Raw genomic sequence first — 26,618 nt, forward strand, 5'->3', positions numbered from 1 at the left:
GTAGGCTCATTTAGTTATCTAGAATCTAATTGTTGCTGACTCGTTTTGTTTCCATTTTAATGTCAACTATTTATGTGTTCATAGGGCTGCTAGGTAGAGAGCATGTTTAACAAAACTTTTCCACGAAGAGCCAATGTATGTAATTGATATGGGTGATGTTTTTTATAATTGTTGTTTTAAAGAAATAACCTAAGTGAAATTTGTTCAGCTATTGTCTACTATTTTTTTTTAGGAGTGGCAGAATTCTATTCAGAAGAATGCAGGCCTTGCTTTTATTGAACTTGTCAATGAAGGAAGGTAATCTACTTTATATCCATTTATATTTTACTTTAGAATCTTGTTCTTTTTTGCTGTTTGAACTGATATTTTTGGTATTGATTTTACAGACAGTAATATAGTGAGTTAGAAAATGAAAGTGAAGTCGCTCAGTCGTGTTCCACTCTTTGCGACTGTAGCCTATCAGGCTCCTCCGTCCATGGGATTTTCCAGGCAAGAGTGATGGAGTGGATTGCCATTTCCTTCTCCAGGGGATCTTCCCGACCCAGGAATCGAACCTGGGTCTCCCGCATTGCAGGCAGATGCTTTACCGTCTGAGTCAGTTAGATATTAATTATTATAAATACTTCAGTATTTAATCATTTTATTGTTATCTTCATGGTTCTGTGCTTCATGGTAAAGTCTGTTCTTTATTTTTCAATAAGTAAGGCTGAGTTTGGCAAAAGTAAACTGATGATTCTATTAGCAGATATAAGGAAAACACATATTTTTCAGACTTTCTCAAATTCTATTATATTTTAGAGCAATGATAAGACTAACTTGTCTATATTATCTCATGTCATGGCTTGGGTATAAGGGAAGAATTATTCAAGGAAAGAAAATTCAGTAATAAGGAAGAAAAATGAAGTACAGATATAAAAAGAAAGATACAATGGTGAAAATAGATTTAAGAAAGTGAGAAAATTAAAAGGTAAAAATGAAGAAACGATGAGTGGACTACGTTGTGTCTGTTTTGTGGCATCTGCTCTTGGATTATATAGTGCATGGAATTCTCCAGGCCAGAATACTGAAGTGGGTAGCCATTCCCTTCTTCAGGGGATATTCCCAACTAAGAGATTGAACCCAGGTCTCCCACACTGCAGGCTGATTCTTTACCAGCTGAGCCACCGGGGAAGCCTGGTTTTGGATTAGTTGAACTGAAGACCCAGAGTATAGATTAAAAGGTGTGATTGACTGCTATTGGAAATAGCATTCTGAACATAATTATTGTTGACGAATGTTTCCTTATACTGTTCTGGCTAATACTGAGAAACTGACACCATTACTTATAGGAAAATTTTGGAGTAGGAGCTGGGAATTCAGCCTCTGTCTCATTAATGTTATAAAAAGGGGAACTATTCCTTTTTTATTAAGTGGGCTGAGGTGACCTCTAAAAATGGGGCACTATTCACTTGACCCAGGAAACCCCACATGCAAATCAAGAGGTTCAAATCTTCGTGTTCATTTTAAGAACACTTGTGAAACTGCCCAGACCATAAAGGATATGCATATCTGAAAAGCCACCAAGTATCTGAAGGGCGCCACTTTAAAGAAGCAGTGTGTGCCATTCCACCCTTACAACAGTGGAGTTGGTAGGTGTGCGCAGGCCAAACAGCGGGGCTGGATGCAGGGTCGGTAGCTCAAAAAGTGTGCTGAATTTTTACTGCATGTGCTCAAAAATGCGGAGAGTAATACTGAGCTTAAGGGCTTAGATGTGGATTCTCTGGTCATTGAGCATATCCCGGTGAACAGAGCCCCCAAGGTGCTGCACAGGACTCGCAGAGCTCATGGTCGGATCAGCCCCTGCATGAGCTCTCCCTGCCACACTGAGTTGCTCCTTCCTGAAAAAGAACAGATTGTTCGTAAACCAGAGGAGGAGGTTGCACAGAAGGAAAGATACCCCAGAAGAAACTGAAGAAACAAAAACTTATGGCCTGGGAATAAATGTCGTAAAAATAAGTGCAAGTTAAAAAAAAAAAAAAAAGGAAGTGTTTATTTTATATTAAACGCTACTAAGATTATTCTACTTATCAAATAATTATAGGTGCTCACAGATTAGTACTGAATACAGATAAATAAACCTGCAACCATGCGCTAACTTCTGTGGTAGAAGGTAGGAATGAGAATAAAGGGAAAGACTTCACGGTTTAATATTGAAGAGTTAGGTAAAACCTCCCTAGGAAACATGATTCCTGAGATCTATTTTCAAGGATGAGTTGCGTTAGTAAAATAGACTTTGGAAAAGAGGGGATTATGGGTAAATTGGAGAGGACGTGTGTGAAAATCATTCTTAATAAAAGGAATATAATATCTGAAGATGCTGTGATGTGGGATGCTATGTGTGGTTGTGTGAATTGTGAATTGTGTGTGAGTTGGTCATCCGGATCATAAGAGATCTAATGTGGTGTATTCGAACTTTCATCTAAAGGCAGTGGGAAGCTGTGAAAGATTTTTAGAAAAGAAGTATGATTGTAGTACTTGGATTTTGAAAAAATAACTAGCAGTGATCTGAGGATGGGTTGAAGGAGAGGAAACCTGATTGAAATGAGGTACAATAACAAAACTATTACAGTGATCTATGTGAGAAGCAGAACTAATTGTAGTCTGGAGTCTGGCAAGTGTTGGAAAATCAATACTATTTCTCAATGAGTGAATGACTAGTTTAGTATCACTTTTAGCAAAAATTTCAAAGTGCTTACTCACCAAGAAAAAGAGCTCTTTGGCTGAATTTCAGCACTGAGGTATTAGATGCTTTAATAGTGTGTATATATATAAAGAGACAGTGAGTGCTGTTGATCGAATATGTACTTACTCTGCTGCTGCTGCTGAGTCGCTTCAGTCGTGTCTGACTCTGTGCGACCCCATAGACTGCAGCCCACCAGGCTCCTCCATCCATGGGATTTTCCAGGCAAGAGTACTGGAGTTGGGTGCCATGGCCTTCTCCGATGTATTTACTCTACTTAATGCCAAACGCTGATTAACACCAGTTCTTCTTCTTCTTTTTTTTTTTAAAGACTTGCTATAAAAGTCAATTTTGTTTAGGTTCTACTAAGTGTAAATGCCCTCAATTATGCAAGATAATGTTACATTTAATAGATAAGGCAGAATGGCCTTGTGATTAATAGTATTAGCTTTGATATTAGCTTTGGGTTCAAGTACCAGCTTTGATATTTGGGAAGTACTGTTCCTTCTGTGAGCCTCTGTTTCCTCATCTATTCATTCAGCTAGTATTTATTATGTACTGCCTGTGTATCATAATTGTCCTTGATTCTTGGGATACAACAATAAACAAAGCAGCTAAAGATTCTTTTGTGTGTGTGTGTAGGTCTTACTTTTGAACAGTCACTGGCAAGCTATAAACAATAAACAAAATAAGTAATGGGTTATATAGTACATGAAAGGTGGTAAGTTGTTTGGAAAAAGATAATGTTAAGCAGGTTGAGGGAAATTTTTGAAGGAAATATAAAAGGTTTAGTTTGTAGTTTAAAGATTGGTTATATTGTAGATCATCAAGAAAGTGACATTTGTGCGAGCCCCGCTTGAAAGAAATGAAGGAGTTAATCATAGGAGCATGTACAGGAAGACGAGGAGCAGTAGGAGAGCTAAAATGTAGGCGTGCTATGAATATATTTTGAAGATAGAGCCAGTAGGATGTTTCAGTACTAATGGATCAGATGTGGGTTGTGAGAGAAAACTAGGAGTCCAGTATTACTCTTAACATTTTTGGCCTCTGCTGCTGAAAAGATGGTGTTTCTGTCAACCAGGATGATAAAATCTGTTAGTAAAGCAGTTATTGGGGGACATCAAGAGTTCAGTTTTGGCAATACTGATTTTTAGATCTCTAGTAGACATCAAGGAGGGCTTCTCAGGTGACGCTAGTGGTAAAGCCCAACCTGTCGGTGCAGGAGCATAAGAGACCTGGGTTCCATCCCTGGGTTGGGGAAGATTCCCTGGAGGAGGGCATGGGAACCCACTCCAGTGTTCTTGCCTGGAGAATCCGGTGGACAGAGGAGCCTGGCGGGCTGCAGTCCATGGGGTTGCAAAGTGTCAGGCATGACTGAATTGACTTTGCATGCACACAGACATCCAGGTAAAGATATTAAATGTGAAGTGAAAGTCACTCAGTCGTGTCCGACTCTTTGTGACCCCATGAACTGTAGCCCACCAGGCTCCTCTGTCCATGGCATTCTCCAGGCAAGAACACTGGAGTGGGTTGGCATTTCCTTCTCCAGGAGAGAGATGCTAACTAGTTGCTAATTATTTCTCCAGCTTAGAGACCTAAACTTGGGTGTCATAAGCATATAGATGATATTTAATATCTTGAGACTAGATGACATCATTAAGGTGGTAAGGTGATGACAGATTGGACCAGAGGCTCAGAAGTTGCTTCTGATTTGGACCGGAGCTGTTTTGGGAGAGTGGAAGAAAGCCTGTTTGCAGTGAATTTAGAAAAGAGAATGAGAGAAGAGGAGTTATTAGAATATGTATAAACAGTTCTTTAGAGGAATTTTGTTATAGAGGGGAGAAAAAATGGAGTGGGAGGGAATAGAGTCAAAGGAAATAGGGTTTTGGAAAAATGAGAGCAAGGGAACAGTTTTATGGTAAAAAAGTGGGGAAATCAATGTAGAAGAGATAGGTGAGAGTTTCTGGAGTGATTTTTTAAAGCAGGTTAGAGAGTGGGTGAATTTGTATACGAATGGTGGGTCATTTGTGGTAGTATGGGAAGGTGTTTCATGTAGTTGCAGAGTCTGGGAGGTAAATATGGAAGCAGAATGAGAGGCTTAAATGCGTTTAGGTTTTGTCAAGTGAATATGGGGGTGAGAAGGACAAGGGAGTCAAACTTCTATGCAAGAGGGTGATTATGGTCACTGGCCACAGGATTGTAATTGTTAAGCTAGGGCTGGAGAGTGCCTATAACGAAAATGATTGGATGGGTCGATTGAACTCTGAGGACTGTTAGAGTTGTGAAAGTAGAATGACTGAGCTCTGAACGTGAGAGGTAGTAGTGAAGAGAGGGGTCGGATAGACCAAGGCCATGCAGTTATTGGCAACGATGTGCTGTGGCTTATGGCCATGCGATAAACGGCTGAGGTAGGATGGGAGACAAGACTGGAGGAGGAGAGGCGGTTCAGGGAACTGTCAGACGAGGATCTTGGTAAGCTTTAAATCCTGTTTGTAGACTGTATCACTTACCATCCCTCATCAGCGGTGCCTGTGTATCAGTTCAGTTCGTTCAGTCACTCAGTCATGTCTGACTCTTTGAGACCCCATGGACTGCAGCACGCCAGGCCTCCCTGTCCATCACCAACTCCCGGAGCTTGCTCAAACTCATGTCAGCTTACCATCCAACCATCTCATCTGTCGTCCCTTTCTCCACACCCCACGCGTTTCCTATTTATTTCTCATTGATTTTAGGTTTTGCGTCACTTTCTCCAACACTGTTCTTGTAATAATTCCTGGTGCTTTTACCCACATTGTAGCATGTATCAGAATTTTGTTCTTTTGTATTGATTAATGGTATTCTGATTTATGGATATACCACATTTTGTTTATCCCTTCAGTGAGCATTTGGATTACTTTCTGTTTGGGCTGTTTTTTTTTTTTTTTTAATTTTAAGTTTTTTTATTTTTAAAATTTTAAAATCTTTAATTCTTACATGCATTCCCAAACATGAACCCCCCCTCCCACCTCCCTCCCCATAACATCTTTCTGGGTCATCCCCATGCATGGGCTGTTATAAGTAACACTTCTGTGTGAGTTTTTGTACAAGGCTTTGTATGGACACTTTAATTTCTCTTGGGTAGATACCTGGGGGTACAGTTGTTGAGTGAAATGAGAAGTCTATGTTTAATTTTTTAAGTAACTGCTAAGCTGTTTTCCTAGTTAGCCTGGTGGGTATCTTACACTGTTTTTTGTTTGCATTTCCCTAATAGCTAATGCTGTTGAGTGTTTTTTCAAGTGCCGCCTTTGGGAAAATGTCTGTGTGCATTTTTGCCCTTTTAAAAATTTTGTTGTGTGACTTCTAGTTTTTAAACAGTAGGTTATATTTTTCTAGATGCACCATTTTGTCATATACATGATTTGCAACATTTTCTCAATCTGTGACTTGTCCTTTCATTTTCACTGAAGATCAAAAGTTTAAAATTTTGACAAAGTATCATTTACCAATTTTTTTCTTTTATGGATTATGATTAAGACATTTTAGCTTAAAACAAGTAGTAGAGTTTTCTTTTTTTTTTGTAGAATTTTTTTTATCTTTTGAAATTTTGTAGTTTTAGCCTCTACTTTTAAATCTGTGATTCACTTTGAGTTAATGTTTCTGTATGCTGTGTTTGGTTGCTAAGTCGTGTTTGACTCTTTTTGGGACCCCATGAACTGTAGCATGCCAAGCTCTTCTGTTCATGGTATTTCCCAGGCAAGAATACTGGAGTGGGTTGCCATGCCCTCCTCCAGGGGATCGTCCCAACCCAGGGATTGAACCACCCTCTCTGTTATCTCCTACGTTGGCAGGTAGATTCTTTACCACTGAACCACCAGTTAAACCCAGTGTTTTTGTAGAGTGAGATTCAAGTATAAGTTCAGTTGTTTGGGGTTTTCTACCTAAATGATCACGTTTTCTCTGATCAGAGACATTGTTACATGTTACTTACCAGTCTGTGTACTTTGTTACCTTTTCTTGTCTCCTTTCTTCTGGTAGAATGTTGAAGGGGAGTGGTGAGAGGGGCATCATCCTTGCCTTGTACTGGTCCTAATGGGAAAGTTTCTAGTTTCTTACCGTTAAATTTGATGTTAGCTCTTGGTAGATATTCTTTATCAAGATGAGGAGGTTTTCTTCTATTCTTAGTTTATGAGAGATATCATGATCATGAGAGAGATTTATCATGAATAGGCATTTGATTCTGTCAAGTGCTTTTTTGGTGTCTATCGATATGACTGTTTGCTTTTCTTTTCAGCTTGTTTATGTATAATGGATTATGTTGACTGACTCTGGCATGTTGAACTGACTCTGCATACCTGGGATAATTTGTGCTTTGTTGTGCTATACAATTCTTTTTATGGTTGTTGAATTCAGTTTTGTTTGTTGACTTCAAAATTACTCGCTTGGGCTTAATTTGCAGAATTGATCTCTTATGGTATGGTCATTTAATGTTGCTACTTAGCTGTTATAGAATTCTTCTTGGGTCACACCTTTTTCTCCATTGCTTTGAGGTCAGTGAATGATTGGTCAAACTCTTGCTGAAACCTTTGACCATGAATGGCTGGTAGATCTGTGTTTGGTTTGATGAACACATTTAAATTTGCGGTTGTTTTGGTCTCTAGCTTTTCCTTCCTGTTGATCTTTGTCGAGTCTGTGTTGTATGTGTGCTTAATGGCTCAGAGAGCCATGTGTGAAATTCTTATTTTGCTAATTCATTTTCAGGGTATCCCTCTCTTAATTTCTGGTCTCTCATTCTAACTTTAAATGTAATCTCATTCTAGGAGAGGTGTCGGGTTTTCTGGTTTTCAGCTTGACATGTAATATCTTCATTTTCTGTCCTGAGTTCCAAATCAAGTCAGCCATCTCTGGAAGTGAAGTTGCTGGTTTCATAAGGAGCCATAAACTGATGAGACTTTTACATGTATGGTGTTTGGGTGGGACATTTCCGGAAAAGATTGCTACAGACTCCGCTTGTTCTTACTCAATGTTTAGCACATTTTTGTGAATAAAATTATGATGAATTTTGTTGTTTGCTTTTGTCAGTCTTCAGAATCCTGAAGTGATTATCTTTTTCAGTTCTCTGCTGTTTTTCTAGGAAATGATTTGTTGGCCTCTTTATTTCCCCCTAGCTGGGAGGTTGGCCCCCAGATCTTTACATGTCTGGTTTGTTCTGATTTAAGTCCTAGTTCAGATGTTGCCTTTTCAGAAGTCCTCCCTGAATCCTGTTACCCAGGTTACTTTTATCTCATTTCTTAAAAATTTCCTGGCGATATCTTGTACTATCTTCCCAGGTTGGTTTTTGTGTCTCTCTTCCTGTCCAGTGCTTACTGAGGGCAGGCCCTTTGTGTCTTGCTTATTGTTTTATTCTTGGCTGCTAGAGAAGAGCCTAGCAAATCCAGTGAGCATTTGTGTTTAATCCATAAGATACTGTAAGAACACTTACAGTTTTTATTTCAGTTACTGCCATTTTTCATGTAAATGTCATTATTTCTTAAACTGAAACTTGGTATATACAGATAATCTTGACAATAGTCAAGTGATATTTTCTTGAATATTAATTCCAAGAGAAAAGAAAATACATAGACATATAATAAATATTTTACACTAAATTTTTTTATCTGTCTTGTAAAGAAATGAGTTTTGTGTTACTCTCAAATATTTTACCCAGAATAACTCATACTTATTATTTCTTACTGAGGAAGCAATTATTTGAAAAACTTGTTTTTATATCACATGTGACTGTAGGTTTTATAATACCTTTTTCCTGTTTTCTTATGCCTCTCTTACTCTGGATTTGTTTGCCTCCAGGATAAACTGTCTTCTTTACCTCTGTGCTTTGCCTTTAGGAATCCCTTAGCTTTTGTCTTTTAAGCAAATGTTAGAAATAAACATTGATATAAAGAGAACTAACTTTCTTTACTGAAATAATGGAAGTGCTAATTGAAATTTTTATTCTCTCTATCTTTAAGGGTAGAATGTATTTTAAAGGAATAATTTAGAGATTTATTTTTCTGTAATCAGTGGGCTGACTTTCCTTTTATAAATATTCAGTGCATTGAGATTAAATGAGTTTACATAGCAATGGATGTATTTGTGTAGCAGTGTTCAGCTACTGGACTTAATCCCAGGGGCAAGAAGAATAAGTAATAAGGGTTTTCTTTTCACTGCAGAGACTGACCTTTTTTTTTTTTCTTTTTTTGTCTGTCTTTTTATGTAAGTCTGACCTGCTTTGACCTCATTTATAGAGTAGCTGCTATAAATTTTGGCCTTGATTAATGTTTTATTAGTGTAAATAACATGTAGACCTTTATAGACTGAGACTACAGCATGGGATTTATCGGACTTGATGGGTATCATTAACAAATCAATTACTTAGGTTAGACATAAGTAATTGTTGTTTGGTAGAAATGTTTCTCTTAACTTACCTGTTTAATTGATTAGATACTTTCTTTCTAAATACACTGTTTTGATGGTTTTAAGTTGAATTATTTACCTTTTTCTTGTAAATAGCAATCCATTTTAAACCCATTTTTTGTAATAACTGACACAATCAAGTAGTATTTCTTTGACAGTTTTTACCAAGACAGAGTAAAATATATTAACATATAATGAAAGATTTAAGTTTAAAAAAGTAAATTTCCACATTTTGTAAGAACTTTGCTATTTCTGATTCATAATTTTGTTTATGGTTTTTTTGTGATGCACTGAACCACTGTCACCTCAGTTAACTTTTCAAATATGTAAATCATTGATCTAAAAGTGTTTTATTTATTCTGAAAAACACAGGTTTCTTTAAACAGTTTTAAATTGTTTAAAGAATATTAAAGCCTTCTTTTAGAGTGTTTTGTGATTCTGTGGCACCACATTGGTAGGAAATCCGAAAGTCTATTCTAAATTACAGTGTGGTAGGTAACATTATTAGGTAACATTATTATGTATATAGGGCTTTGGTTGATTAGCTTGTGTACTGGATTTCATTTTATGTTAGTTGCTTTTTCTTTCACCTTAAAAATATATTTAACTGAAAAGTGAATTAAAAACTAATTCCAGTAGAACTGTTGCTTACATTTTTAAATTAAATTCTTTATCAGTGAACCTTAAAAGTCTTTTCTCATTTGGATAAAGGGGGTTTAGAGTTCATATTTTGCCTTTCTTCTTATTCTTTATTATCCTTGTTTTATTGCTCTCTTCTGAAAATTTTAGTATCTCAATATTGGTGTTAATTTTGCCAGCAGAAATAGATCCAGCTGCCATGTAGCCTTCTTTCTTCCTGCCAGCTTGCCTGACATCCAGCCAGCAAATAGTTTAAGTATTTTAAGTCCTTGATGTTTGTTCTAGGCGGTGGAGATCAAGGCAGCTGCTCTATGAGTATTACCAAGTCTTATAACTTCAGTTGTCTGACTTGTGTTAGAAGGAGCAATGTAATGGATGAATATTGGATATTTTATATATTTAGATGGTCCTATTTTTGTTCTTATACTCTGGGATTTTGAAAAATCAGTGCAGATTCCCTAGAAGTAAAATTTCTATAGCTTAAAAGGGATCCTGTCTTTGTTACATAAATTTTTAATATGTCTCCTCATTTATATTTTAAAGTGAAAAACAGACACAATTCCATTGGCTGCTCAAGGTTTTTAAATTTTTGATGGTAAAGATCAGAAAGGTAGAAGACAGTGGAGGGGCTTCCCTGGTGGCTCGGATGGTAAAGAATCTGCCTGCAGTGCAGGAGACCTGGGTTCAGTCCCTGGGTTGGGAAGGTCCCCTGGGGGAGGGCATGGCAACCCACTCCAGTATTCTTGCCTGGAGAATCCCCATGGACAGAGGAGCCTGGTGTGTTGCAGTCCATGGGGTTGCAAAGAGTCGGATATGACTGAACGACTAAGCACAGCACAGCAGTAGAGTGTGGAACCTAGTTTAAAGGAATAATATCCGTTAAACATTTTAAGATATAAATTCTTATATTGAATTTTATAACCTTTAAAATATATAAGTAATTATAAAATGACCTCTGTTTAAACTGTTGGGCTTAGTTTATTCAAAATACATTTTGAGAACGTCTATAGCCTCCTAGGATTTTACTCTTAAATTTGCTACTAGGAGTCTTTCTTTTTTCCCATCCTTGAAAAGCGCAGAAAGGCAGATTATCCCACATACTGTTGGGCACATTGCTTAATTATCCCCTGGGGATAGTCAGTATCTGCTTATTGAGGCAATAATTCAGACTTGTATCTGAATATGTAAATAGCCCTCATAAAAGACATAATGTTTCTAGTACTAATACACTTGTCTGTCTCTTTAGAATTCAACTGCTTCAATTGCTCTTGTACTTCCTGAACAGTCATTTCGTAGCTTCAGCATTTCCCTTCACTCCAAATATCATAGAGTCCTAAGAAATAAATGTCTGTTGAATAAGTCAGAAGAATGAAAGGAAAGCAAGGCAAAGAGGGAGAAAAAGGGAGGAAGAGAAGGCAAAAACATTTTTCATTTTATTCTGACGCTCTTGGCTATTATTTGGGTTACATTTTGGTAAACGCAAAGGTATTTGTTGCACTTAAGTAAACAGTTTAGGTAGGATGTAGTCTTATCTGAGGTAACCAAAGATATACCTGGAATCAAAGTGGAATTAATTTGTTGGAAACTCTGGAGAGTTTCTTAAAGAGCCAATACTTTCCAGTTAAATTTTAAAATTTATGTGTGTACTAAGACTCCAATTAAATATTATAAACAGTTGTTTGGATATGATCTTTGTTCAGTTGTATAGATATTTTGGACGGTAGAGTAATAGGACATTGTTTCAAAGATTTGTTGAGAGTAGACTTTCATCTCCATTTATAGTGGATTGAATTGATGTAGAAATTTGTGTGGGTTATTTAGAAGGGATTGTGTTCTTTCCTCTTGAATATTAGATTATTTAAATTATTGATTATTATTTTTGAAAGTTTAATGGCTTATTAAAGAGAACTAGAATTTTCTCTGCTTAATTAGGATAAACACATTTTTCTTATTTCATTTCTTCATGTGTTTTGGTTTAAAAGAGTCATATGGTCAAATTATTTTCACTTTTAATTTTCCAGCTTGATGCCCGTTTTTTGTGGCTACTTTTTAGGCTTGTTTTGTTGTGATCAATGTAAAGTAATGGTGCTGCATTAAAATTATATTTTTCACCTCCTAAAAATGCTAAATCCCACTAGGTGTAGGGGCTTTACATGTTTGGCACTGCAGTTGAGTTTTTTCAGCAAGGCCAAAGTTTATGGTTTTCAGAAAAATGTGGTGTGGATTCAAAATGCCTGTAGAATATGCTTATGTCTGAATAGAAGTTCACAATCTTACAGATTGTTAAAAACTACAATGGTTTATATATAAGTGGAATCATTTACTTTATTAAATGAAAATGAATATAGAAAAAAGAGGCAAATTGGTGGGGAAGGGGCTAGAAAAATAAAGGTAGACTTTGAGAAAAGTAAAATGAAAATAAAATGAAGACAGAGTTGGTTCACTTCATTCATTCAGAAATATTTATGCATGACTGCTGTGTGCTGGTCTGGGATTTAGGCTCTGGGGGTATGGCAGTAGAGAGAGTAGACATTACCACGCTCCAATAGTGTGTTTTAATTGACATGGATGATAAAGAAATTAAAATGTTCGTACGAGGTCAGAAAGTGCTGAGTGCTATGAGAAAGCTAAAACAGGGAGAAAGAGAATAGGCGCACTGTGGGGCAGAGAATGTTGCTGTTTTAAATAAGGTGGTCAAGATGGAATTTAAAAGGACATATTCCTCTCAAATGAGAAGCAAATACAACTAGCAGCGGTGACAGAAGCAGTTAGAAGCTGGGAGATATTTTGTGACAGAGAAATCCTAAACTGGATTACAGGTGGGGAGTAGACAGAGTGGTTTTCCTTGTTTTTGCCTTTTTATTATAAAGCTATCATCTCTCCCACTTGATATACACATTCTTGAGAATAAATATTTTATAGTCCTAAGAATTTGATTCCCATGCCAGCTTGTGACTACCCATCTGCGTTCATTCTACCCTCTCTCCTACAGTGACCTATTGTCTTAAAATGTTCGGCTTGGGATTATCGTGCAAAATAAGTTTGGAAACATAGATGGATATCGGTATATATATATAATATATATATATTTACATATATTGATATCAGTATATATATATATCAATCATATATATATATATCAGTCTTACCCAAAGTCTAGACTAGTGTGTGTGTGTATCAATTCAGTTCAGTTCAGTCGCTCAGTCGTGTCCAACTCTTTGCGACCCCGTGAATCGCAGCACACCAGGCCTCCGTGTCCATCATCCACTCCTGGAGTTCACTCAGACTCGCGTCCATCGAGGTAGTGATGCCATCCAACCATCTCATCCTCTGTCGTCCCCTTCTTCTCCTGCCCCCAATCCCTCCCAGCATCAGAGTCTTTTCCAATGAGTCAACTCTTCGCATGAGGTGGCCAAAGTACTGGAGCTTCAGCTTTAGCATCATTCCTTCCAAAGAAATCCCAGGGCTGATCTCCTTCAGAATGGACTGGTTGGATCTCCTTGCAGTCCAAGGGACTCTCAAGAGTCTTCTCCAACACCACAGTTCAAACGCATCAATTCTTCGGCGCTCAGCCTTCTTCACAGTCCAACTCTCACATCCATACATGACTACTGGAAAAACCATAGCCTTGACTAGATGGACCTTAGTCGGCAAAGTAATATCTCTGCTTTTGAATATGCTATCTAGGTTGGTCATAACTTTTCTTCCAAGGAGTAAGCGTCTTTTAATTTCATGGCTGCAGTCACCATCTGCAGTGATTTTGGAGCCCCCAAAAATAAAGTCTGACACTGTTTCCACTTTTTCTCCATCTATTTCCCATGAAGTGATGGGACCGGATGCCGTGATCTTAGTTTTCTGAATGTTGAGCTTTAAGCCCACTTTTTCACTCTCCTCTTTCACTTTCATCAAGAGGCTTTTTAGTTCCTCTTCACTTTCTGCCATAAGGGTGGTGTCATCTGCATATCTGAGGTTATTGATATTTCTCCCGGCAGTCTTAATTCTAGCTTGTGTTTCTTCCAGTCCAGCATTTCTCATGATGTACTCTGCATAGAAGTTAGATAAGCAGGGTGACAATATACAGCCTTGAGGTACTCCTTTTCCTATTTGGAACCAGTCTGTTGTTCCATGTCCAGTTCTAACTGTTGCTTCCTGGCCTGCATATAGATTTCTCAAGAGGCAGGTCAGGTGGTCTGGAATTCCCATCTCTTTCAGAATTTTCCACAGTTTATTGTGATCCACACAGTCAAAGGCTTTGGCATAGTCAGTAAAGCCGAAATAGATGTTTTTCTGGAACTCTCTTGCTTTTTCCATGATCCAGTGGATGTTGGCAATTTGATCTCTGGTTCCTCTGCCTTTGCTAAAACCAGCTTGAACATCTGGAAGTTCACAGTTCACGTATTGCTGAAGCCTGGCTTGGAGAATTTTGAGCATTACTTTACTAGCGTGTGAGATGAGTGCAATTGTGTGGTAGTTTGAGCATTCTTTGGCATTGCCGTTCTTTGGGATTGGAATGAAAACTGACCTTTTCCAGTCCTGTGGCCACTGCTGAGTTTTCCAAATTTGCTGGCATATTGAGTACAGCACTGTCACAGCATCATCTTTCAGGATTTGAAACAGCTCAACTGGAATTCCATCACCTCCACTAGCTTTGCTTGTAGTGATGCTTTCTAAGGCCCACTTGACTTCACATTCCAAGATGTCTGGTTCTAGATGAGTGATCACACCATCGTGATTATCTGGGTCGTGAAGATCCTTTTTGTACAGTTCTTCTGTGTATTCTTGCCATCTCTTCTTAATATCTTCTGCTTCTGTTAGGGCCATACCATTTCTGTCCTTTATTGAGCCCATCTTTGCATAAAATGTTCCCTTGTTATCTCTAATTTTCTTGAAGAGATCTCTAGTCTTTCCCATTCTGTTGTTTTCCTCTATTTCTTTGTATTGATCACTGAGAAAGGCTTTCTTATCTCTTCTTGCTATTCTTTGGAACTCTGCATTCAGATGCTTATATCTTTCCTTTTCTCCTTGGCTTTTTGCTTCTCTCCTTTTCACAGCTATTTGTAAGGCCTCCCCAGACAGCCATTTTGCTTTTTTGCCTTACTTTTCCATGGGGATGGTCTTGATCCCTGTCTCCTGTACAGTGTCACCAACCTCATTCCATAGTTCATCAGGCACTCTGTCTATCAGATCTAGGCCCTTAAATCTATTTCTCATTCCACTGTATAATCATAAGGGATTTGATGTAGGTCATACCTGAATGGTCTAACAGTTTTCCCTGCTTTCTTCAATTTAAGTCTGAATTAGGTAAGAAGGAGCTCATGATCTGAGCTACAGTCAGCTCCTGGTCTTGTTTTTGCTGACTGTATAGAGCTTCTCCATCTGTTGCTGCAGAGAATATAATCAATCTGATTTCAGTGTTGACCATCTGGTGATGTCCATGTGTAGAGTCTTCTCTTGTGTTGTTGGAAGAGGGTGTTTGCTATGACCAGTGCATTATCTTGGCAAAACTCTATTAGTCTTTGCCCTGCTTCATTCCGTATTCCAAGGCCAAATTTGCCTGTTACTCCAGGTGTTTCTTGACTTCCTACTTTTGCATTCCAGTCCCCTATAATGAAAAGGACATCTCTTTTGGGTGTTAGTTCTAAAAGGTCTTGTAGGTCTTCATAAAACCGTTCAACTTCAGCTTCTTCAGCATTACTGGTTGGGGCATAGACTTGGATTACTGTGATACTGAATGGTTTGCCTTGGAAACGAACAGAGATCATTCTGTCATTTTTGAGATTGCATCCAAGTACTGCATTTCGGACTCTTCTGTTGACCATGATGACTACTCCATTTCTTCTGAGGGATTCCTGCCCGCAGTAGTAGATATAATGGTCATGTGAGTTAAATTCACCCATTCCAGTCCATTTTAGTTCGCTGATTCCTAGAATGTCGATGTTCACTCTTGCCATCTCTTGTTTGACCACTTCCAATTTACCTTGATTCATAGACCTGACATTCCAGGTTCCTATGCAATATTGCTCTTTATGGCATTGGACCTTGCTTCTATCACCAGTCACATCCACCATTGTGTATTGTTTTTGCTTTGGCTCCATGCCTTCATTCTTTCTGGATTTGTTTCTCCACTGACCTCCTGTAGCATATTGGGCGCCTACTGACCTGGGGAGTTCCTCTTTCAGTATCCTATCATTTTGCCTTTTCATACTGTTCATGGGGTTCTCAAGGCAAGAATACTGAAGTGGTTTGCCATTCCCTTCTCCAGTGGACCACATTCTGTCAGACCTCTCCACCATGACCCACCCGTCTCGGGTTGCCCTGCGGGCATGGCTTAGTTTCATTGAGTTAGACAAGGCTGTGGTCCTAGTGTGATTAGATTGACTAGATTTCTGTGAGTATGGTTTCAGTGTTTCTGCCCTCTGATGCTCTCTTGCAACACCTACCATCTTACTTGGGTTTCTCTTATCTTGGGCGTGGGGTATCTCTTCACGGCTGCTCCAGCAAAGCACAGCTGCTGCTCCTTACCTTGGATGAGGGGTATCTCCTCCCACTGCCCTTCCTGACCTTCAGTGTGGGAGGGCTCCTCTAGGCCCTCCTGCGCCCGGGCAGCAGTAGGGTAAGGGAACCCAGGAGAACATATATGTTAAATTTGAAATTTATATTAAGTTACTGAGTTCTTACAGTTAGTTTCATGAGAAATAATTTGCTCATTTTGTCCCAGTTGTAGTAAAGTATATGAATATATTGTAGTCTTCCTAATAAAGGATATTGGCCTGTAGAAGTAGGTACCACCTGGACTATTTCTAAACCAAGAAAGATCTAGATTGGCTTTAAATATATATGGAGCCTTTTAGAGAATGTTGAAAAGTTTGTTTAAAAATAGACTTTTGTTGATAATCAGTCTGTTGTTTCTAAGACTTCACTCTTGTATATTCTATTACGGTAGACCCTTTGTATTCTTACTCAGAATTGTTACTGAGGGCTTTACCTCAGAAAGGAGTAGAGAGAGATCCATTTAAGAGTTTTTGTGATACTGGATTGTTGAATATGCCGTGTGTGTGTGTGATGTGATCAAAGAGTTGGTTACATGGAAAGTTATGTAATATTGCTGCCATATAGGGTTTTCCTGGTTTCTCATGCAGTAAGGAATCTTTCTCCAATGAGGGAGACCGGAGTTTGATCCCTGAGTTAGGAAGATCCCCTGGAGAAAGGAATGGCTGTCCACTCTAGTATTCTTGCTTCGAGAATCCCATGGATAGAGGAGCCTGGTGGGCTATAGTCCACGGGCTCGCAAAGAATCAGACGCAATTGAGCTAACACTTTCCCTTTACTACAATATAATAATGAAGATTATATTAATAAATGAAAATATATTCTGAGAAGTGATGTTTTATTAGTTGTGATATTACTGAAGGATGACTTTGGAAATAACTTTTTCATCTCAGATTTGGTTTGTGACTATTGTTTGTGGTTAATTCTAAAGAAATTATAGTGTGAGAGAGATTTCCAATTCAGACCCATTGCTTCCATATTCTCAGTTGTTAGGCTATGGTAAACTGGTAACTTTCCTTTCCCATCAATGGTGAAGATGTTTAGTAGAGAAAATCTGACAGTCGCTGCTAATGGGCAGTGGGGGCAGGGGGAGGGGGGTGACAGAAAGCCCAGGAAGCAGAGCAGCAGTATTGGAAAACTCTTGGTGAAAATGTGTGTGTGTGCTTACCCAAGGTCTAGACTAGTATAATCAGATGTGGACAATGGGCTGTAATGTAGTTATGGGCGACGGTTGTCATCATTATGGTTATTTATTGAGCTGCTAGCGTGAATCTTTCCTACTTGCTCACTTGATAGGGCTGTTTGTTTCCTAAGGCTGACACAAGCAGTTTTTTTTCTCCTTGTGCTAGAGGTATAAATTATACCTAGTTTTTCTTCTTAATATTAATATATGTGAATCATTTTTTGCTCTGCATTTTAGAGATTTAATTTACTAAAAAGTAAACCTACTATTTTGAGAGTGTTCATTATAAGTAAAACTTTAATTCACCTATAATTCTTTGTTGGAAAGATAGTTTTTACAGCTGTTAAAATTACAGCTGCTTAATACTACATAAATTGTGTATTTGAGGAAATATACACAAAGATGGAAAATATTTGCCTCTTAGAAACTCAAAATTCTTTATTCATTTAGATATCTTATTACTTATTTTGTGGAGTCATTTTTGTTTTCCATAATAAAAGGAAAAGTCATATTTGTGTGTCTAACTGAAATGAGAAGCATGTAGTTAGGGCCTTCTGAAATACTGTATTTTAAAATCATTTTGTAAATTATGAAGGAAAAATGCATATGCTTCCTTTCTTCTCTGGAAGTAACACTAAATACTTAAGTACATTGTAATCTGATTTTAAAATATTCTTTTAAATGACTAAGATTAGACAATAGTACTTTTTATTATGTACTGAAAAGTTTTGAAACTTAAATTTCTGACGTAGTTGTCTTATTTAAAGGCTCTAGAGTTTTGCTTTAAATTACCTAGTTAAATTTAGATACTTGAGAACTTTAAGGAATTGCCACAAACTATCCATTTATCAAATAACGATTAAGTACAGCCTACCTGAACAATACCTCTCAGGTGCTGTGGTTGATTAAAAAAGAAGAATAAGTAAAACATATGCTTCTTCAATCACTTGTGGTCTGATACGGAGGGCAGAGTAACATATGTAGCTATGATACTGTGTACACAAGTAAAATATCTGCTGTGTATGTAATAAACATATTACATATATGTTTACACTACATATTACATATATTACATATATGACTGGCATTAAGTAAAGACCTTTTAAGATAAAATTGTGCAGTATTCCTTAGAGGGAATGAGGATTTAATTAGCTCTTATGGAAATTAAGTTTTTGGATGTAGAAAAAAGATGAAATAATAGATTTAGGGTGGTTTGGCACTCATTTTCTATCATTCAGTTAGTACTTATTTATTGATGGTACACTGTGTGTCAACCACTTTGCTGGAGCCAGAAGATACAGCTGTGAATAAGACTTTACTGTCATAGGAGAGAGAACAAATAATAAACAAGTTAATGAACAAATAAGGTGATTCAGATAGTAATAAATGCTTGGAAGAAAGTACAGGATAATGTTATGAGAGGGAAGAATTATAAGGAAACCAACAATGGTGTTTAGAGGAGATATGTGAAGAAGTGACACTTGATTTGAATGAAGGGAAGTAGCCAGTTTGAGATCTAGGTCATAATATTGTACGGTAAGGAAACATCAAGAGCAAAGGCCTTGAGAAGGGAATGATGTTTGTGAATTATTGGAACAAATCAAAGGCCAGAGTGACTGGAGCAAAATGACTGAGGGAGAGAGTGAAGGTTGGAAATGCCAGAAGTATCCAGATTTCCAATTGCGTAGGTCCCTGTATGTTGTAGTCAGAAATTTGGTTTTAATTTTGTTTGGTGAGAATATGTTGCAGAGTTTTAAACAGAGTAGCGGCATGATACGACTTAGGGTTTTATGTTTTGTTTTGTTTTGATGGCAGCATTTAAGTAAAATGTTTATTTTTTAGGTTTTAACTTATTTTTATGTGGTAAAATATACATAATATGAAACTTAGACTTTACCCATCTTCCAGTGTACACTTCGCTGTCATGAAGTACATTCCCTATGCTTTGCAAGCATTACAGCATCCATGTCTGGAACTCACCTCATCTTGCTATACTGTACCCGTTCCTCCCTTCTCCCAGCCCTTGGCAGCCACCTTTGTACTTTCGTTTGCGATGAATTTGTCTGCTCTATGCATCTCATATTAGTAGAATTGTATAGTATTGTCCTTTGGATCCTGGCTTTTCTTTTTCCCCACTTAGCATAATATCTTCAGGTTTCATCCATGTTGTAGCATATGTTAGACTTTCCTTCCTTTTTAAGGCAGAGTTTTCCAGTGGTCATGTATGGATGAGAAAGTTGGACTGTGAAGAAAGCCGAGTGCTGAAGAATTGATGCTTTTGAACTGTGGTGTTGGAGAAGACTCTTGAGAGTCCCTTGGACTGCACGGAGATCCAACCAGTCCATCCTAAAGGAGATCAGTCCTGGGTGTTCATTGGAAGGACTGATGCTGAAGTTGAAACTCCAATACTTTGGCCACCTCATGCGAAGAGTTGACTCATTGGAAAAGACTCTGATGCTGGGAGGGATTGGGGGCAGGAGGAGAAGGGGACGACCCAGGATGAGATGGCTGGTGACATCACCAACTTGATGGGTGTGAGTTTGAGTGAACTCCGGGAGTTGGTGATGGACAGGGAGGCCTGGCGTGCTGCAGTCCATGGGGTTGCAGAGAGTCCGACATGACTGAGCGACTGAGCTGAGCTGAGCATTTCATCATGTGCGCACAGCATGTTCTACTTATTTTTTCACCGGAAGGCGGCCACTGGGTTGCTTCCACCTTTTGGTTTTGTGTGTAGTGCTGCTTGTCCCTGCTTTGTATTCTTTAGGTATGTATGCAGAAGTGGGATTGGTGGGTCATATGACACATGGATGAGCCATATGAGATATAGGTCATATTTTAATTTTTTAAGAAATCGCCGTACTGCTTTCGTTAGTGGCTGCACAATTTTATATTTCCACCCACAGTGCAAAAAGGTTTAAATTTCTCTGTATCCTTGCCAACAGTAATTTTCTCCATTTTTTGATAGTAGCCATCCTAATGGGTGTGAGGTAGTATTTCCTCATTTCGCATTTCCTTGATTTTAGTCTCTTTTCTATGTTATTAGTTATTTTATATCTTATCTGGCAAAATAGCTATTTAGTACTTTGCCCCATTTTGAATTATTTCTTTCTTCTTGTTATTGAGTTATAGGAGTTTTTTTCATATGTATTTTGGTTATTAACCCCTTATCAGGTATATGATTTGCAAGTATTTTCTCCCATTCTGTGGATTGCCTTTTTTACTGTGTTGATTATGTCCTTTGACACATAGAAGTTTTAGATTTTGTTAGTTTAAAATTTCAAGCTTAAGCTGATGCTCTGAGTTGTAAATTTTTAAGTGTTTTTTCTTTTGTTACCTGCGCTTGTAGTGTCATGTCCAAGAAGTCACTGCCAAATTGAGGTTAGGAAGCTTTTCACCTATGTCGTCTTCTAAGAGTTTTATATTTGTCTGTGTTATATGCACATCTTTCATCCATTCGAGTCAGTTTTTATACAGGGTCTAACATAAAGGTCCAACCTCATTATTTTGCACATGGTTATCCAATTTTCTGTACAGCATAAGCTGTGTTTTTAAAAGAATGTATGAATTGGGGAGTATTATTATGAATTATAGTCCAGCTTAGTTAGGACTCCACACTTTCACCACTGAGTGTCCGAAATCAATCCCTTTTTGGGGAACTAAGATCCCACAAGCTGCAGGGCACAGGCAGCAAGAGGCAGGGTTGGGGGAAGGTGGAGAATGAATTGTGTTAGGGTCAGCATATGCAGCAAGAAAGGAAGCCGGTATATCAGGGAAGATGCTACTGCAGTATTTCAGGCAAGAGGTGAAGGTGGCTGAGACTGATGTGATGAGCAGTGGTGATAGAGAGATGGATACGTGGTATATTTAAGAGTTAAAGCAGTAGAACTTGCCTCCATGAGTTTGATTTGGAGGCGAGGGAAAGGTAAATCAGGAAATAATCCTGGGGTTTTATTTCAAGGGACTTGGTTGTTGTTTGTTTTTCAGTTACTAAGTCTTCTGCCACTTTAAGGGGACTTAGGAATTATTTATTGAAGTAGGGAAAAATGAGGTCGGGATCAGGTAAGAAGAGTTCTGTGTTAGAAATGGTAAATTTGAAATGCTCATTGGGTGTCCCAGTGAAGACTTCAGTTGGACAGTTTACTGTGTGGGTGGAAAGTACAGGGAACCAAATGTAGGGATGGAGGTATAGGAATCAGCAGAATGCAGGTGAGAGTCAAAGTCATTGGATTTATGAAATAATTTTGATAGAGGACCTGAGCTCTGGGAAACTACAGAGTTTAGAGGTAATTCAAGGAGGAGGCAGTGGGGAAAGGAGACAGTGAAGAAGCAGCTGCTAAGCAGGAGACAAACCGGGAATGTGCTGTGTGGTATTGAGAAAGGTAAGAAATGGTTTAAGAACCTTAAGGTGCTTATAACGATCACCTTGCTACCTGCATGTGGTCCTAACTTCCTGTGTTACACTGTAAACTCCCTGTGGCCAGTTTTATGATTCTTTGTATTTCTCATGTATAGTAGCCTAGAATTGCCTGGCGTAAGCAAATGTTCGAACTATTTGCCGTGTAAGCACTGCTAGTCCTCTACCAATGGTTAGGCACTGTTCTATACTCTGGAGATAATAAGGATAATTTACTCAAGGTCAGTGCAATCTGAAATGGAAGACAGATTTGTAAATACCTAATTAAAATGGTGTTATACAGAATGATACAGTATAATAAGTACCACAGAAGAGGTGTATGTACCTTTGTCTTTTTAGTTCTTTGGAGGGAAAACAGATACAGAGTCAGAAAAGGTTTTATCAAGTTAAATCCTGAGTTTTGCTTTGAAGGATTTATAAGATAGGCAAGATAGAATAAGAAACGATGTCCTTCCTGGCTGAGAGGATAGTAGGAAGATGTAAAGAAGTATTAAAGTTCCGAATGTAAGATGTACAGTCACAATCAGATTTTCGTTTCAGAAAACTAACCCTGTTGAGATGTTGTTGAAAATAATGAGATTAATGGAAAGACATTTGGTTGGAGGCTATTGTAATCATCAGGGAGCGTCCCAGGCACTAGTGGTAAAGAACACGCCTGCCAGTGCAGGAGACGTAAGAGAGGCTGGTTCATCTCTGGGTCGGGAAGGTCCCCTGGAGGAAGAAATGGCAACCCCACCAGTTTTCGTGCCTGGAGAATCCCCATGGACAGAGGAGCCTGATGGGCTACAGTCCATAGGGTCGCAAAGAGCTGGACATGACTGAAGTGACTGAGCACACATGTTGTAATAATTGAAGCCGTGAGGTTGGGCTCATGAGGCATTGGAGAACGTTATAGAAAGAAACAGCTTGAGAGGTGTTAGAGGGGTAGAATGGACCGTACATGTTCTACTGAAAGTGAAGAATGAAGAGGAAGAATCAGATATGGTTGATATTTCTAGCTTCAGTAACTAGGTAAATAGCAATGATATTACCAGTCAAGGTAGAGAAGAAAGAATGATCTGTGAATAAGGGACTAATTTAATAAATTATGTTCTATTCCATCCACAAAAATTCTGTTTGATAATGGTACACCATTAAGTAAAATAAACAGTATAAAATAAACAGAGTATAGTATGGCTCCTTTATACACATATACTTAAATATTTATATGCACATATACATATTTCTATATATATACATGTATACCACAGATACCATTTGTGTTTTTATAAGTTTAGACAAATGTATGAACAGGTACATAAAATATTAATAGTGGTGTGGCGTATCCTGAAAATTGTTCCTGTGTTTCCATTGTTGCTTCCTTATTTAGGTGTTGCATCATTTTTTTTAACTAGATATATTACATGTATATAAAGCACCCCCCCCAAAAAAAGAGGACAGTAGTATATGTCTATCTATTTAGCTATCTGTGCACTGTGTGCTTCTTGAAAAATAATGATAGAAGGGGTGTTTTCTTTGCAGTACACATTTTTCCCCCTCTTTGTCACTTCATTCATACTGTTTTCCACAATGACCTTTCCTCTTCTTAATGCTTTTGCCCTTTATTTAAGGCTCACCTTTATGCTCTAGCTCTCTGTTGGTACTTTTTTCCATCTTGAGGAACTGATAATTATCTTGACTTCTACTGAATTATGACAGTACGTGTATTCTTATGTCCTAACTGTATTCATATTTCTTATCTATTGGTATGTAATAATTCCCAGAAATGTTGCAGCTTGAAACAACAGAAATTTACTATCTTGCAGTTTCTTTGAGTTGGCCGTCTAGGCACAGCTCAGCTGGATCCTCTACTGCAAGTTTTGTAAGTCTGCAGAAAATCGCTGCAGATGGTGACTGCAGCCATGAAATTAAAAGACGCTTGCTCCTCGGAAGAAAAGTTGTGACCAACCTAGATAGCATATTCAAAAGCAGAGACATTACTTTGCCAACAAAGGTCCGTCTAGTCAAGGCTATGGTATTCTCAGTGGTCATGTATGGATGTGAGAGTTGGACTGTGAAGAAGGGTGAGCGCCGAAGAATTGATGCGTTTGAACTGTGGTGTTGCAGAAGACTCTTGAGAGTCCCTTGGACTACAGGGAGATCCAACCAGTCCATTCCGAAGGAGATCAGCCCTGGGATTTCTTTGGAAGGAATGATGCTAAAGCTGAAGCTCCATACTTTGGCCACCTCATGCGAAGAGTTGACTCACTGGAAAAGACTCTGATGCTGGGAGGGATTGGGGGCAGGAGGAGAAGGGGACGACCCAGGATGAGATGGCTGGATGGCATCACGGACTCGATGGACATGAGTCTGAGTGAACTCCAGGAGTTGGTGATGGACAGGGAGGCCTGGCATGCTGCGATTCACGGGGTCACAAAGAGTCAGACACGACTGAGCAACTGAACTGAACGGAATTGCACAAACTGTGTTCTTGCTGGAAGTTGGAATTCTCCTTTAAGCTCATGTGGTTATTGGCAGAATCCAGTTCCTTTCACCCAGAGGACTGAGATCCCCTTTTTTTTGCTGGCTGATCACTAAGATCACTTAGATCACTAAGAGCTAATCTCAGCACCCAGAGGCTTCCTAGCCTCTTGTCACATGGCCCTGTCACACCATAGCAGCTTACTTTTTCAAGGCTGGCTGGAGAATCTCTTGTGGGCCAAGAGAGAGCTTACATAACGTGGCGTATCACAGGAGTGTGTGCCCCATCACCTTTGCCATATCAGTTCAGTTCAGTTACTCAGTTGTGTCCGACTCTTTGCGACCCCATGAACCACAGCATACCAGGCCTCCCTGTCCATCACCAACTCCCGGAGTTCACCCAAACCCATGTCCATTGAGTCGGTGATGCCATCCAGCCATCTCATCCTCTGTCGTCCCTTTCTCCTCCTACCCTCAATCTTTTCCAGTATCAGGGTCTTTTCTAAATGAGTTACCTCTTCACATCAGGTGGCCAAAGATTTGGAGTTTCAGCCTCAACATCATTCCTTCCAAGGAAATCCCAGGACTGATCTCCTTTAGGATGGACTGGTTGGATCTCCTTGCAGTCCAAGGGACTCTCAAGAGTCTTCTCCAACACCACAGTTCAAAAGCATCAATTCTTCTGCACTCAGCTTTTTTATAGTCCAACTCTCACATCCATACATGACCACAGGAAAAACCATAGCCTTGACTAGACGGACCTTTGTTGGCAAAGTAATGTCTCTGGTTTTTAATTAGCTATATAGGTGTTGGTCACAACTTTTCTTCCAAGGAGTAAGCTTCTTTTTATTTCATGGCTGCAGTCTCCATCTGCAGTGATTTTGGGAGCCCCCCAATATAATGTCTGCCACTATTTCCCCATCTATTTCCCATGAAGTGATGGGACCGGATGCCATGATGTTTGTTTTCTGAATGTTGAGCTTTAAGCCAACTTTTTCACTCTCTTCTTTCACTTTCATGAAGAGGCTCTTTAGTTCTTTTCACTTTCTGCTACAAGCGTGGTGCCATCTGCAAATCTGAGGTAGTAACAAAGAGGAAGGGACTGGAATGACTTTGAAGGTGCTTGTTTGGGGACTGGAAGGATGGCGTGCCATTGACTCTTCAATTAATATTTGAGTGCTGTGAGGCAGTATATTGATGTTAAATTTCTGTGTGGTTTTTGATCCCTAGAGAGAAACTTAGAAGCACAAACCAGAATTTCACATCTCCATTCATGAAAGTTGTTGCTTTCTCTGCAGTGTCGTAGGAGGTTATTCATTAGCAGGTTTTAAAATTGCACTCGGGATTGTTTTTATCTCTGTGTCTGAATGTGTACCGTTTAATAGCATTGGAAAAACATACCGTGATGATGTTAGTCAAAAATCATAGATAGGACATTTTGTTAACTTCTTAAGTGACTGGGAGATAACTTGTGGATAATGGTGAAAGGTCTGACAGACCTGGAACCAAACTATAAATAGTGTTATATGAACTTAATAGAGATATGGAAAAAGTGGTAGAAGAGCGCAAAGCCTTTTTATTTTCCTTAGACATTTTGTGTTTTCCTTCCTTTTAATAACTGCTTATAGTAAAACCTAAAAGAATAGAGAAATGTGAGGAAAAGGACACAGAGCTGACTTTCTAGAGAAGAGAGACGAACCATTTTTTGTAAAGGGCCAGATAGTAAGCATTTTGGAGTTTGCAGGCCATATAATCTCTGTCTCTACTGCTCAACTTAATGTAGTATTCCAGTATGATTGGGCTTCCCTGGTGACTGAGACAGTAAATAATCTGCGTGCAATGCAGAAGACCTGGGTTTGATCCCTGGGTCGGGAAGATTCTCTGGAGAAGAGAATGGCTATCCACACCAGTATTCCTGCCTAGAGAACTCCCATGGACAGAGGAAGTACTATGCAACTCAGTGTCGTAAGACAATGCAATGACAGCCGCAGATAATAGTTCAACAGATAAGTGTGCCATGGCTTTGTTCCAATAAACCTTTATTACAAAAATAGTTGATAGGCCTCATTTGTCTCATGTGCAGCAATTTTAGTAATTCTGACCTTGTTTTAGGTAACTGAAAATTTGATATATCTTCTTTCATATTTTCCCCAAATTCATATTATGCATAATACTCTTCAAAATTGTTTTTCCTTTTAACAATATATTGTGGAAAAACTATTCTT

General features: G+C 38.6%; 1 protein-coding gene across 10 annotated transcripts in view; it reads left to right on the top strand.

The window, feature by feature from the left end:
• The window catches only part of LRBA (LPS responsive beige-like anchor protein), a 749,961-nt gene that overhangs the window by 262,489 nt on the left and 460,854 nt on the right, over window positions 1-26,618 (top strand). For all 10 annotated transcript variants that reach the window (XM_015101368.4, XM_060400971.1, XM_060400970.1 and 7 more), the window contains exon 35: window positions 233-297. In XM_015101368.4, coding sequence (XP_014956854.3) covers window positions 233-297 — 65 coding nt within the window. The remainder of the gene's footprint in view (window positions 1-232; window positions 298-26,618) is intronic.

This window comes from Ovis aries, chromosome 17, assembly GCF_016772045.2.
Source record: "Ovis aries strain OAR_USU_Benz2616 breed Rambouillet chromosome 17, ARS-UI_Ramb_v3.0, whole genome shotgun sequence".
NCBI lineage: Eukaryota > Metazoa > Chordata > Mammalia > Artiodactyla > Bovidae > Ovis > Ovis aries.